The sequence below is a fragment of the Melanerpes formicivorus genome, unplaced genomic scaffold (genome assembly GCF_026170545.1).
Source record: "Melanerpes formicivorus ecotype bairdi unplaced genomic scaffold, bMelFor1.0.p_v2 SCAF_109, whole genome shotgun sequence".
NCBI classification, from domain to species: domain Eukaryota; kingdom Metazoa; phylum Chordata; class Aves; order Piciformes; family Picidae; genus Melanerpes; species Melanerpes formicivorus.
This window is the reverse complement of record NW_027142461.1, coordinates 539,718-555,182: the sequence shown is the minus strand read 5'-3', so window position 1 is coordinate 555,182 and position 15,465 is coordinate 539,718. Positions and strand designations below refer to the sequence as shown.

Genomic DNA, 15,465 nt, shown 5'->3' with positions numbered 1-15,465 from the left:
AACATGCATGAATGAAAGCTGGTTTAAACAGCACTTAATGGCATTTGACATTTGCTTTTGGCTGCTTTTTAAAAAGCTTTTGCTGCCATCCTTTCCTTGCCAACATTTGGATGTTTCCACCTTTAGAATATATGCTTCAAACCCCGCTTATGAATTGTGCAGGTAGACAGCTCTTCTCCCTTTTCATTCAACTCACATCACTAATCTTTATCCAGATCTAAACCCACCATATTGGGGTTTTTATTCAAATTATTTATGTGGAGTTTGGCAAAGGTTGAATGTCAGACAAAGCATTTTAGAGCCCCCATTCTCAATTCAAGAGGGTCTCTTACAAATACTCTGCAAAAATGCAGCTTACAGAAGCAGCCTGGTTTTGAAAGGTCCTAAGTTACTACAACTTTTGTCAAAGCAAAGTTAAATTCAAAACACATTCTTCTGTACTGTCACAGGATCTGGCTCACTATTCTCTAACAGACAATACTAGAACCTACTAAGGATTTTAAACCCAGGTCTTATAAAATAGGGAGTTTACCTGAAGTACAAAAAGCATCCATGGATTTGAATTAGGTGAAAAACATCTTTCCTTATCTTTATTCAAATGACAAGACAAGTTTTTCCTGATGAGCCCAATTTCTGGTACTTGCTAAATCCATTACATGTTAATTTAATAGAGAACTTTGGTTTCAAAAGGCACTTCACTAAAGCATGGATTTTCTGTGGTGGAATAGTGCCAGTAACATAACCACTGAACTCAATATCTGCACTCAGAACTGGGGAGGGAAAAAAAAAGCTTCATTTTGAAATCCCCAGATAATTTCTGCAGAACCACATATAAACCAGGAGTTATACTGTAACTGATGTTTAATTTGGAGCTCCAACAGTGCCTGCATTTTTCTCCTCACCAATGCTCATCCCAGAAGGCAGCTGCTCCCCAGCTTTCTTCTCATATGTTCTTTCATATGTTTCTTCCCATATTCCTCTTATTTCAAAGCTCCCAGTTATGCATGTACCACAGTAAAACCCCTGGAAACATGTAAAGTATTTCCCATAAATATTGTTGGTAAGACTGTTACAAGCAACTTGCATGCTGCTCATTTTTGAGGTTTGACACCACTTCTGCTGTTCCTTCTCTCCTCTGCTTTATCACCTTTCTAGGGCACACTCAGGATAAAAATTTATCTCCTGATCCCCAAACCTTCCAGCTCAGAAAGCTCAATGTCCATCTTCTAAAGCGAACTGAATATTGGTAAATTAAAAATTACCTACTGGTCATATTTAAGATCTTGAGTTTAAACCTCTCTCTGCATCTGTGGAAGATTGTGAAGTGAATCATGAAATCATAGAATCAATACGGTTGGAAAAGATCTCAAAGATCATCAAATCCAACCTGTCACCCAACACCTCATGACTACTAAATCATGGCACAAAGTGCTATGTCCAGTCCCCTCTTGAACACCTCCAGGGATGGTGACTCCACCACCTCCCTGGGCAGCACATTCCAATGGCTAACAACTCTCTGTATGAAGAACTTTCTCCTCACCTCCAGCCTAAACTTCCCCTGGTACAGCCTTGTTCTGGTGCTGGGTGCCTGGGAGAAGAGACCAATCCCCACCTGGCTACAACCTCCCTTCAGGTAGTTGTAGAGAGCAATAAGGTCTCCCCTGAGCCTCCTCTTCTCCAGGCTAAACAATCCCAGCTCCCTTACCATCTCCTCATAGGGCTTGTGCTCGAGACCTCTCCCCAGCCTTGTTGCCCTTCTCTGGACACATTCAAGTGTCTCAATGTCCTTCTCAAATTGAGGAGCCCAGAACTGGACACAGCACTCATGTCCTTTTGTGACATCAAAAAGCTCTTTTCTGTCTGAACAATGCTTCAGGGTGATTCCTGAGCAAAGATGACATCAGACTAACCAAGGAGTTAGTATATTAGCAGATGAGACTTAGAAATTTAAAAACATATTAAGGTGTGCTACCCGTATCAAAATGTCAAACACAGTTTAGTTCAAATGTTGTCATTACCTTGTCAAAGAATCATCAAACAGTTTGGATTGGAAGAGGCCCTGAAAGGTCATCTACTCCAAGCCCCCTGCAGTCAGCAGGGACATCTTCAACTAGATCAGCTGGCTCAGAGCCCTGTCCAACCTGACCTGGAACATATGCGGCGATGGGGCATCTACCACTTCTCTAGGCAACCTGTGTCTGTGTCCCACCACCCTCAGCATAAAAAATTTATTCCTCAGATCTAATCTAAATCTTCCCTCTTTTAGTTTAAAATCATCACAATGGGTTCTGCTAACATTTGCCCCCATATTTCTTATAGAATAGAATAGAATAGGTCCCCTTTAATATTAGAAGGCCTCTATAAGGTCTCCCTTAAGCTTCCTCTTTGCCATGCTGAACAAGCCCAACTCTCTCAGCTTGTCTTCATAGGAAAGATGCTCCAGACATCTGATCATCTTTGTGGCCCTCCTCTGGACCTGCTGCAACAGGTTCTTGAGCTGAGTACTCTAGACTTGGACACAGCACTGCAAGTGGGGTCTCACCAGAACAGAGTAGTGACACCTCCTTTGTATCTCATATCATGTGTGAGCTGTGCAACACATAAAATATTTTATTGGAACTTAGTATCACCAAGAAATAAGATTGCTTTCAGCACTGAGTGCAGAGGAGGGCAACAAAGCTGGTGAAGGGCCTGGAGAATAAATCTTATGAAGAGCAACTGAAGGAGCTGGGGCTGTTTAGTTTAAAAAAGAGGAGGCTGAGGGGAAGGACATTGTGGAGAGGCTGGTGCTGGTCTCTTCTCCTAGGTAATTAGTGATAGAACAAGAGGGAATGGCCTCAAACTGTGACTGGGTAGGTTTAGACCGGACATGAGGAAACATTTTTCCACAGCAAGAGTGGTCAGGGATTGGAATGTGCTGCCCAGGGAGGTGGTTGAATCACCAACCCTGGATGTGTTTGGATGGGGTGCTTGAGGATATGGTTTAGAGGTGAGCCTTGTAGAGTAGGGTTATTGGTTGGCGATCCTGAGGGTTTTTCCCAACCTGAATGTTTCTGTGATTCTGCGATGGTCAGGGTCTGGAAACAAACTTCACCTCACCATACATTCACTAATCAAGGGCATTACTGCTATCACATCCATTCCGCAATGGTGGTAACATCTCCGGTTTTTCCTATTTGTCTTATACAAATAAACAGCAGTGTAATTTTTCTGCTGGACTTCTTATTAATATTTGATTATAGATTTATAGCTTTGGGTTAAGAATTTCATTGTCTTTTGCAGGCCCTGCTGTAATTACATTTTTCCTGCTCTTATGCATACGTTTGCTGACTTCCAAATAAACCTATTAACAGAGACTTAGCACCTGCCATTGTATCATGGTATCATGTTGTATCACCTTTATCACAGCTGTGATACCTGTCTTTGATCATTGCTACTTGGCACTACTTTTTCCTCCTCAGATTGTTCATTTTTAACGTGAATGGTATTATGTTCCCCTGTCAGGGAGGAAAAAAAAATGTATTTTGAGTCAATTTGCTAAAATAGTCACTACTAAGTGCTATATCTGGATGAAGTTGACACCTTTGACATTTTCTAAAATGGCAAAAATAAGTGTATTTAAGGTATGATTTATGGCTACTGTATGTCAGAGGAATTTCTGTGCCATTACACTTTCAGATGCAGCCATCTCAGCTTCCTCAACGAACAAATTGCTGATAGTGCAGCTAATTAATAGTTTATTAGTTTTCTGTGGTCAATTATAACAAGTTATAAAAAAGTAATATGCAATTTAATGATTAAAACAAACAAAAAAAAAGGGTGATTCTTGTTTCTTGCACAGGACTGCTTTGTTTTGTGACTGTGGAACAAAAGAAAAAGGGTCTGCATAGCTCAATTTTATAAGACACATTTGCCTCCACTAAGAGCAACTCCTATGATTAAAAAGTAGGCTGGAGTCTTTAAATGTCTTTCTGATTGCTGGCCTCTATTAAAAACTTCTTAAAATAATAGATAGGTTTAATTCCTCAAGCCAAAGAAAAATTATATCATCCTAAGTATTTTCCATATTTATTATACTGATGAGGCTTGGCTGCAGAGAGGGGGGAAGAAAAAAAAGAAAAGAGAAAAGGAAGCAAAATCTCTTGTATTGCAAGTTTTAAATGTACCAGGCTAAGGTTTACTTAATTAGAACCTCCAGGCAATAAAGGAACCCTTTTTTAAATTCTGTGAATCTTAATATGCTAAATAATGCAAAGCTTCGACTCTTCAAGCATGAGACACACATCTGGCAGCTTAACATTTAAATTGCATGGGGGGGGGCAGACCCCAAACCCACTTCAGTAGTAATTCTCATGAAGAAAAAGAAAAAAAAAGGGAAATGTATTGCAACTAAATTCAATTTCTTTTTAGATTTTTCATCCTGTCTAATTGTGGAGCATTTTCCCATCTTCTCCTTTCTTTTTCTTTCTTTCTTTCTTTTCTTTCAGATTTCCCTTTTTTGTTATGTTTTGTTGTTTTACTTTGTTTCCCCGTACTTTTTATTGATCTTTAATTTGAGCAGCTTCTTCCTGTTACAGCCACTGAAGAGCTACATTGTGTTTTTACTTAGGAAAAATTGTTCTCAGAAATCTAGGAGGAATTAAAGCAATGAGCATAGAAAGAGAAGGCCATGCAGAGCCTTACAAATAAAATACGTAAAAGTGCATGTCATGATTAAATAACAAACTGCAGCTCCTTCCCCCTCCCATTTCTTTGATGTAGAATATTGTTTGCTGTATTCTTTTTATTGTGCCCCCCCCTCCCCCCCCCTTTTTTTTTTATTATTTTGGCCAAGGTAATTGCTGCTTTACTTCTTTGTCTCCAAAAACATCAGCACTGGTTAGGCCACACCTTGAGTCCTCTGTCCAGTTCTGGGCCCCTCAGTTTAGGAAAGATGTTGACTTGCTGGAACATGTCCACAGGAAGGCAACAAAGCTGGGGAGGGGTTTGGAACACAAGCCCTATGAGGAGAGGCTGAGGGAGCTGGGGTGGCTTAGCCTGGAGAAGAGGAGGCTCAGGAGAGACCTTATTGCTTTCTACCACTACCTGAAGGGAGGTTGTAGCCAGGTGGGGGGTGGTCTCTTCTCCCAGGCAACCAGAACAAGAGGACACAGCCTCATGTTGTGCCATGGGAGGTTTAGGTTGGATGTTAGGAAGAACTTCTTCATAGAAAGAGAGATTGCCCATTGGAATGTGCTGCCCAGGGAGGTGGTGGAGTCACCATCACTGGAGATGTTTAGGAAGAGACTGGATGGGGCACTTCATGCCATGGTTTAGTTGATTAGACAGCGTTGGATGATAGGTTGGACTCGATGATCTTTGAGGTCTTTTCCAACCTTAGTGATACTGTGATACTCGATGATCTCAAAGGTCTTTATTTAGAATAAACCTTTATTTAGAATAAACCAAACCAGGTTGGAAGAGACCTTCAAGATCATCGTGTCTAACCCATCAACCAATCCAACCCACCCAAACAACTAACCCATGGCACCAAGCACCCCATCAAGTCTCCTCCTGAACACCTCCAGTGACAGCAACTCCACCACCTCCCTGGGCAGCCCATTCCAATGGGCAATCACTCTTTCTGTATAGAACTTCTTCCTAATATCCAACCTGAACCTCCCCTGGCGCAGCCTGAGACTCTTGTTCTGGTACTGGGTGCCTGGGTGAAGAGACCATCATCCGCCTGTCTACAACCTCCCTTCAGGTAGTTGTAGAGAGTGATATGGTCACCCCTGAGTCTCCTCTTCTCCAGGCTGAGCAACCCCAGCTCCCTCAGTCTTTCCTCATAGGGCTTGTGTTCCAAACCCCTCACCAACTTTGTTGCTCTTCTCTGGACTCGTTCCAGCAAGTCAACATCCAACTCTCTTCCAACCTGGTCTATCCTATCCTATCCTATCCTATCCTATCCTATCCTATCCTATCCTATCCTATCCTATCCTATCCTATCCTATCCTATCCTATCCTATCCTATCCTATCCTATCCTATCCTATCCTATCCTATCCTATCCTATCCTATTCTCAAAGTCTTTAGTATTACAGCAAAGCTATTTGGAAAGCCATTGCAGTGAGCGAAAACAACAAAACAAACACACACGCGCACACACACACACACACAAAGACTGGAACAACAAAGAAAACTACAGTAAGCATCTTTAGAAAGGTACATTTATATTTTAATATGTGTTCATGTGTTCACACATGTGTCACATAATGGAATATGTGGAACCAATGTGAAGGATATATGCTGTATGTGTGCACACGCATGACATACCCAACAGCTGGCTTTTATGCAATTTCCCTGAGTTCAGTGGCTGTAAATACCTGCAAATGCCTCATCCGGAGTGGAATGGAATGGAATGGAATGGAATGGAATGGAATGGAATGGAATGGAATGGAATGGAATGGAATGGAATGGAATGGAATGGACCAGACCAGGTTGGAAAAGACTGTCGAGATAATCAAGTCCAACCTATCATCCAACAACATCTAATGAACTAAACCATGGCACTAAGTGCCTCATCAAGTCCCTTCCTAAACAATTCCAGTGATGGTGACTCCACCAGCTCCCTGGGCAGCCCATTCCAGGGGCCAATCACTCTTTCTGTGAAGAACTTCTTCCTAACACCCAGCCTAAACCTCCCCTGGTGCAGCATGAAAGTGTGTCCTCATGTTCTGGTGCTGGTTGCCTGTAAGAAGAGACCAACCCCCACCTGGCTACAACCTCCCTTCAGGTAGTTGTAGACAGCAATGAGGTCTCTGAGCCTCCTCTTCTCCAGGCTAAGCACAGCAACTATACACCTCTTTGCATTGCAATATAGAAAGGAAGAAATGGAAAGATACTGAAGATCTGAACATGAAGTAAAACTTCTTTCCTTTGATGGTGCCAGAGCACTTGACCAGGCTGCTCAGAGAGGTTGTAGGGTCTCCTTCCCTGGAAAGATTCAGAATCTGCCTGGATGTGATCCTGGGCAGCCTGTTCTGGGTGACCATGCTTTAGCCAGAGGGGGCTGGACTAGATGGGCTCAATAGGTCATAGTATCATAGTATCAGTCAGGGTTGGAAGGGACCACAAGGATCATCTAGTGCCAACCCCCCTGCCATGGGCAGGGACACCCCGCACTAGATTAGGCTGACCAGGGCTTCATCCAGCCTGGTCTTAAACACCTCCAGGGATGGGGCCTCAACTACCACCCTGGACAACCCATTCCAGGGCTTCACCACTCTCATCACAACTCCTCCCATGCTGGGATTCTGTGATTTTTGAGTACATTTGATTGTCTTCTACTGAGGGAAAATGAAAGTAACTGGTATTAGAAAAGAAAACCCAAACCAAAAATACCAGGTAAATCCCTTTTTGGCATATCCTCCATGTGCTGTACATTAAGAAGTGTAATTCAGACCTTTATTTCCACCATGCTGCTGCTTCCTATGGTGTAGGAGTAGAGTTCTTTTCACTCCACAGGTCATTGCTTTTCAGGACTTAGAGTAACACACTGCTTGAGTAAACATTGCGTGGAAAACTTGAGTATTTTGCACCTCTGTGCCTCATTCCCAATCCATAGCCATGTCCATACAAGACAATAAGCTTCCTTCTCTTTTCCAAGGTGTTATCATTTATTGTTTGGGTTTTTTCTTTGTTTCACTGTTTTGTTTGGTTTGATTTTTTCGGGGGGTGTTTTTAAATACCCCTCACTGCTATTCTTCTGTGTCTGCTAGTTCTTTATTTCTACTTTCCCTCCCTGCTTTTTCTCTATACAGTTATTATTTACTGTGCCACAGCATCTGAATTCTTCTCCATATTTATCATCCTAACACATCTGGAAGGTAGGAAAGAACTAACTACCTATTTTTAACTCGGGTGGAGAAGATAAGATGCCCTGCCTGTTGTCACTCAGGATCTTGATGGGAAGGGGAGCAAAACCCAGTTTCTTCCTCTTGAGCTTTGTCTTATGCACTGATATAAAAATGCCCCCCACAACCCCCCTTTTTTTTTTCCCTCATAGAGGATGATTTTTACTGTGATTACAATGACACTGCAAATGAGGACTACAACCAGCACCAGCTGAAGGAAAGCCAAGGACAACCAGACAAGGTACTGGCCTTGGTCTAAATGTTACCATCTCCCTTAAAGCACAGGAACTTGCTATGTTGGAACTTCTGCCTGTGACATTGTTCATGTTGCTGTTGTTGTGTTTCTTTAACCCATCACTGTGAATTTTGTTGTGGCTGCCATAAGGCTACATATGGCTAGGAACATTGCTACCTCCTGCATAGATCTACTAGGGCATTAATCTCTTCACAAAGGAGTTTCAAAGGTGTAGTAGGAAGGACTGTCAGCAATAAGACAGCAATGAGTTGATCAAGGTGGTGGTGAAGGGTGATATTATTCCACTAGTGTTTTACAAGAGAAATTTCCTGTGCATCTATAACCTTCAAGTTCTCATGGTCTTGTGCAGAATACTCCTACCACCAGACACTTATACTACTCTTATTCATAGTATTTTGGCCAAGGACATAATGAGTTTGGGAACAAATTATATCTCATTAGTACAAATTGCATGTCATCAGTACAAATTACAATGAAATCACATCTGCATTATGATAACACTTTCTGGGTGAGATAGCACTGGAACTTTCCAGGTGAATGTACATCCTGAGAGCTAAGACACAAAGAAGAATGTATTCCTGAGAATTGCTTCTACCTGTGTTATGTCCCCTAAATGAGATTATCTTCCAATGAAGGATGTGGTTTTCCTCTGTAGGTGTTGCTCCACTTTCCTCCTTTGATCAACGTGGCTGCAGTGAATTATAACTACAAACATGAATATTCAAATTAATCTTTCTGGCAGTTTGTCTCACCCCATTCTAGATGTACTCTGAAACATTTTTAACACTTTTAATTGCCCATGGAAAGAAGTCATGCTGGTGGTCAGAGTACTCACCAACTTGCAGACTGTGTATTCATATCTGTACACATAGAATCATAGACTGTTTTGGGTTGGAAAGGACCTTTAAAGACCATTTACTCCAACCCACCCTGCAGCCATCAGGGACATCTTCCACTGGATCAGGTTGCTTAGAGGCTGCTGTGTCATAAATACTCACTAGCTGGGATTTATTAGCTCAAATTCGACTTTAGTAGTGTGATGATCTACATATAAATATCTGTGAGCAAAACCATATTGGCCAACTGGCAATTCCCTCCAATTTAAATGACTAATTTTTCCAGTGATTTATTTCTTTAGGAAGTAAGCATAAACTGGAGAAACCAGAATTAGACATAGCCATACATGCAGACTGGAGTGTGATTGTGTGTGTACCCTTATATCTATAGGAAGACCAACTTAAGGACAGATCGAGTGGGTGTAATGAGCAAAGCAACCCAACCCATGGGAGTGGCAGAGTGAAATTCATTTCCTACAATCCCATAATAGCACATTGGCTTTGAACAAAATGCCGTGCTCTTCCAGGAACCTCAGTTGTGGGTGGCTCTCAAAGCCACATTAAAGTGACCTGGTTTCAGCAAGGTGCGTAAGCCTATGGGTAACTCAGTACTCTCTAGTCCCTTTGGACTCGGCGAGATGACTCACGAGCTTATGGTTATTGACATGTTTAAAGAGATTTCTGAACTGAGGCTCTTGTGAGAAAACTTGGGCACAAAAGAAATGTGAGCATGCAAAAACCACTTTTCAAAGGTTCTAAGAGCCCCTCATTCTTAATGCGATGAGTGAACCCTAATGTTCAGAGAGATCCTTGTTTTAGCATGCTCGAGACTTAAGACGTTTGGTCTGAATTATGACATTTGGGCCTGCTTGTGTCTCTGGAACTGAAATCAGATTCTAAAATAATTGTACCCCATTGGAAGCAATTACAAGCTAATGTAAAGAACTGACTTAAGGCAGAAGACAGAAGTACATTTAGTGGATTATTCTCTCAGATCTCCTCTTGGTTTGTTTTTTTTGGTGTGCATGAGGGAAGAAAGCAAACAAAGAGCTCAGCTTTCCTTCTCTGGAAAGATCCGAAACCTTCCTGGATGTCTTTTCCAACCTTATTGATTCTATGACTCTGTGATCCTGGATAACCTGCTCTGGGTGACCCTGCAGGAGGCTTGGACTACATTATCCCTTCCAACTCACACCATAATGTTATTCCATGTCAGCAAACACAAAGTCGTTGGTGCCTTGCCAGTCCACCTCCAAATTAATCTGTGCTATGGAGTTGATGACACTCTCCCAATGAGTATTTTCTGAATGTACATTAGTGCTAACTTGTTTTATCTTGAAATGTGCATGTATGTTGTTGCATGTATCCAGAACACTGAATGGTGACAATAAAGGACTGGTCAGTGACTTCTGAAAGAAGTGAAATGCATTCTGTGGCCATAATCCCTTCCTCGTGCAGATGACTGAGCTGCTGCTTTCATACTTCAGACAAGATCAGACAGCCTCAGAGAAACTCTCTCGTAGTACTTCTTTAACACCCTTGGGATTTATGTCTTAAATAATGGATTTAGATCTACTTTGCACAGGAGTAGTTTTGTGGAGACCATGTCAGTGCAAGCATGGTACTTCTTACATGCTACTCACCCCAAATCCTTGACTTTTTCCAGGGAATTGAATTGGACAAGTCGTGTGGTGAGGTGAAATTCACTGCTCTCTGTAATTGCCTGCTTTTAGTATGTGAAAACAGCTTTGAGCACACTACCCACTTCTACTCTGCCTTAGGTATTCATGTTTACAGAGAACAACTTATATTCCACTGCTTGTGGTAGTTTTTCTCTAATGACTGTTGAAATTCCTGTGTCATGTTTCCTGATAACTATACTTAGGATTATGAAGGCATGGATGCAAACCTCTGTCTGTTATGTCCATGAGCCTTAAATTAAAATTCAAAATGTGGATAAGGTGGATAGAATATAAGCTTCAGAACACAAATTTGACTTTTAGAGCAAAATGGTTTATTCAGTTTAAAAAAAATCCCAAAGGTCTTCATGCTTTTGGTGATAGGCAAAGTATAGAGTGACCTGACTGCATCTAATATCCAGACAGTGTTCCTTGGAAACTCTGAGCTTATTTGTGAGATCTACTGAGTAAACTTGGATGTTTTGTTCATTACAGATCTCATAAACTCAAAAGTCAAAAAGAACCTTAATTCATTTAGGTTAGCTTCTAGTATTGGCTTGTCATGAGCCCAAAGTAGGACAAGGGTAGAAAATTTCAACCACTTGCTCCATAAAATCGGCGTCAAGAGATGGAAAACTGGAACTTCCTTTTGTGGTCATCTCTAAAATGTATATTTTCCATCTGCCTGGTTCAAAGAACAAAAAGGGAGTCCTGTTTCTAGTTCAGTCATGACAGGTTTTAACTTCCATTCCTTTATTCCCTCTGGACTTCTTCATTAGATGTTAACAAACCATTCACAGAGTTTGGTATCATGCTTAGGAAGATACTAATAGATTATTTCATAAAGTCACCTGCAGATGTCTGCTTGGTAAGTTATGACCTCATTATGTCTCTGGCAGAAAGTGATGTTTGGCTCTCTATCCAGGAGTGAGAATGCCAAGCACGCAAGGAACCTGGTGGTCATTCCAAGGAAAGACAATGCCAGTGCTGAATTGGGCCCCATGTGTACAAAAATGTTATTCCCACAATGAGCATGGCTTAGAATTCTCTGCTTTGTAGCTCAAGGAGTAGTTTACATCAGCAAAAACTGGCACCAGCACTGAGAGATGCAATACTGCCCCGCTCCTTCCTTGTGCTGGCATCAGTGCAGGGTGGCCTGGATCAGAATGGGTCCAGCTGAGAGCTAACCCAGTTAATAGAAGGAGAAGAAAAGAAAGAGGCCAAACCACATTAATTTCCTTCCCAGACCGTTTCCTTCCATACATTTCACGGTGTGGATGTCTAAATTTTTCTTCTGGCAGAACATGACGTGGAACACAAGAAAAAGCAGGTAGAGGAAGGCAGTTGAACTAGATGGTTGTCGTAGGTCCCTTCCAACTGAAATAGTCTATTCTAAAGCATTTTGAGCTAGCCCTTCCACTGCTGTTTTCTAGGTTTGCTATAGAGCAAGGAGTAAAACAGAGCTATAAGTTTAAAACAGAGCAAGAAGTTCATATCAGGGTGAAACTGGAGGCTCTTCCTTTGCTAGCTGTGCCTAGCTAATTACCTTACTGTACTGACTTGTTTTGCTTTTCACTTGAAGGTCAACTGGAATATCCCGCCTGATCAATGTTATCAAGAAAAATCAGGTTTGGGGAAGAAAGCAAGCCTAGAAGAAGGGAAGGAATCTCCAGAGAGCAAGTTCTGCTTGGAGGAGTTAGAGAAATACACTTTTTCTGTGTGGTAAGTGATCTCAGTATCAGTTTCACAACTCAGAAGTGTGCTATCATTTCAGGGTGCTGGTGTAGTTGTAGTATGGGGAAAAAACCCTAGAAATGGGTAGATTCAGATTGGATGTTAGGAAGAATTTCTTCCCCATGAGCATGCTGAGACACTGGAACAGGTTGCCCAGGGAGGTGGTAGAAGCCTCATCCCTGGAGGTTTTTAAGGCCAACCTGATCTAGTGTGAGGTATTCCTGGCCATGGCAGGGGGATTGGAACTAGATGATCCTTGAGGTCCCTTCCAACCCTAACAATTCTATGTTTCTATGATTTGACTCACTGGCTAGGGAATCAGGTGCTCGGCACACCACCCAGCAGCTGCCCTTGTTTGCAGTAGTATCTTGTTTTAATCTTGTATTATAGAGGGATCTACATCGAGAAGAATGCTATTACCCTGCAAAATCCAACACAGAGGTGGAAAATTACCTGAGCAATGCCATTTGGTCGCTTTTGTGCGTGCATCATATGCCGTTTCCCCACTAAACTAGTTTTCCACTCTGTGTGCTGTTTATTTGTGCAAATATCCAGGATTTTATATTCTACTTTTTGGTCAGTGTGGCTCCTGGTCCTATTTGCAGCAGGCAGACCCTGCCTGGGATTCAGAACTATTGATTTCCTTGTACTTTCCTTCAGAACAGAACTTTACTAATAGCAGTTACTCCTCCTTCACAAGATCATTGTAAAATAAGGAAGGGATGATGTTTCACCTTCGCAGATAGGGATACAGAATTGTCAGGGTTGGACAATTCCTTCCACTTGCTGGCTATGCTTCTCTTGATGCAGCTCAGGATGTGATTGGTTTTCTGGGCTGCAAGTGTACACTGGTGGCTCATGTTGAGCTTCTCATTCACCTGCACCCTCAAGTCCTTTTCTTCAGGGATGCTCTCAAGCCACTCACTGCCCAGCCTGTATCGGTGCTTGGGATTGCCAGGACCCAAATACAGAACCTTGCACTTGGTCTTGTTGAACCTCATGAGGTTGGCATGGGCCCACCTCTCCAGCCTGTCAAGGTCCCTCTGCATGGCCTTGGGGCTAGATATGTTCATTTTAGGCTAGACATTAGGAAGAAGTTCTTCACAGAAAGAATGATTTGCCATTGGAATGGGTTGCCCGGGGAGGTGGTGGAGTTACCACCACTGGAGGTGTTTAGGAAGAGACTGGATGGGGCACTTCATGACATGGTTTAGTTGATTAGATAGTGTTGGATGATAGGTTGGACTCAATGATCTCAAAGATCTCTTCCAACCTGGTCTGGTCTGGTTCTGTTCTATTCTATTCTATTCTATTCTATTCTATTCTATTCTATTCTATTCTATTCTATTCTATTCTATTCTATTCTATTCTATTCTATTCTATTCCTGGTATTAAATAGAGGCTGCCAGACATGCTTCATGACGACTGTGCTGCCCATCCTTTGGGAAAGACAGCTATGGCTAGTATTTTATTATTTCAATATGCCATTCTTTTTACTGTCTCTCTCATCCTGTTTGAAATAAGGACCAGTGCTTGTTTTATTATGTGAAGATCCATTGAGGTTAGATAAAAACTTAATTTAGAGAGCATTTCCTTGCTTTCTGCATCACTTGAGGTAAAACATCATCTTCATCAGAGAGGAAGAAAAATAGGAAAACAAACGACTCCATTATTGGTCAAGTAATGTAGATATTAAACTTCCCATGCCATGCACAACATGTGTCCTTAATCTTTTTTATTTTCTCAATAATATTTTTTATTTTCTTAATAATATCTTTTATTTTTTATACTTAGAGGTAATTCATTTCACCTGCATGATTGAAAGAGTATCTGACACCTTATGAGTTGCTAGTTCCATTTGTTACCATACCGGCATGTTTCAGTTGTTACTGATTTCTGTTGGTCTCTTCTCCTTTCCTTCTCCCCTACTTTCTCCATCAAAGGGCATCAACTCCTCCTTGTCTGCTGCCAGACTTTCCTTTCTGCTAAGACTGCTACCTTTTAAAAAGGCCAATGTAAGATAATTAGCTACTACAAAAAAATTTAATAGGACTTAGATCTCCATCAGCCTCAGAGTTTTAGATGCTTCAAGATGAAATCTGAGCAATTTCCTTGATCTTTTATTGTAGCTGGTAAATCATTTATTAGGCTGGGTTATTTTAGCAAATCCTCTTTAAAAACAGAATCCTATAAAATGTATTTATCATAAAATGCTGCATGACCAACAGTCTTCAAAGTTGTGCATACCCTGTATTAATTAAGAGCTAGTGTTGTACTGTGATAAGTTAAAGGTGTCCACTCTCTGTCTCTCTCTTCCCCCATTTCCCTCTCCCTGCATTTCCATGTATGTTTTTCTCTCTTCTTTTCTCTCTCTCATCTCCTTTCTTGTAGGTCTTGCCAGAGGGGAGATTGGCAAGTACAGGCAAAATATTCTTTTGTGATCACCAATATTTTTCTGATAATTGTGGTGGTGTTTTGTTCCCATTGCTATAGCGTGCTTGTCCTTTTCCATTCATATTCATTTGACAGCGGTGTCTCACATCCGTAGGCTACAGTCAAACCTCTTTACAGTGGGCATTATACACATCTGGAATAAAAAGATAATCCTGGCTGCAGAAGCCAACAAACTTCAGCTTCAATCTTGCAGACTCCGTGAGTGACTTTTCCATCGTGCCCATACATAGCCTTGATGAAAGCAGCAAGCTTTACATACAAACATAGAATCAATAGGGCTGGAAAAGACCTCAAAGATCATCAAATCCAACCTGTCACCCAACACCTTATGACTACTAAACCATGGCACTACGTGCCACATCCAATCCACTCTTGAATACTTCCAGGGATGGTGACTCCACCACCTCCCTGGGCAGCACATTCCAAAGGCTAACAACTCTCTGTATGAAGAACGTTCTCCTCACCTTGAACCTAAACTTCCCCTGGTGCAGCTTGAGACTGTGTCCTCTTGTTCTGGTGCTGGTTGCCTGGGAGAAGAGACCAACCCCCTCCTGGCTACAACCACCTTCAGTAGTGTAGTTGTGGATGGCAGTAAGGTCCTTCCTGAGCCTTC

General features: G+C 41.8%; 1 protein-coding gene across 1 annotated transcript in view; it reads left to right on the top strand.

The window, feature by feature from the left end:
- The window catches only part of LOC137455777 (uncharacterized), a 231,214-nt gene that overhangs the window by 112,183 nt on the left and 103,566 nt on the right, over positions 1–15,465 (top strand). Inside the window, exons 15-16 of the mRNA XM_068166871.1 lie at positions 8,046–8,134; positions 12,247–12,386. Of these exons, the coding sequence (XP_068022972.1) occupies positions 8,046–8,134; positions 12,247–12,386 (229 nt within the window). The remainder of the gene's footprint in view (positions 1–8,045; positions 8,135–12,246; positions 12,387–15,465) is intronic.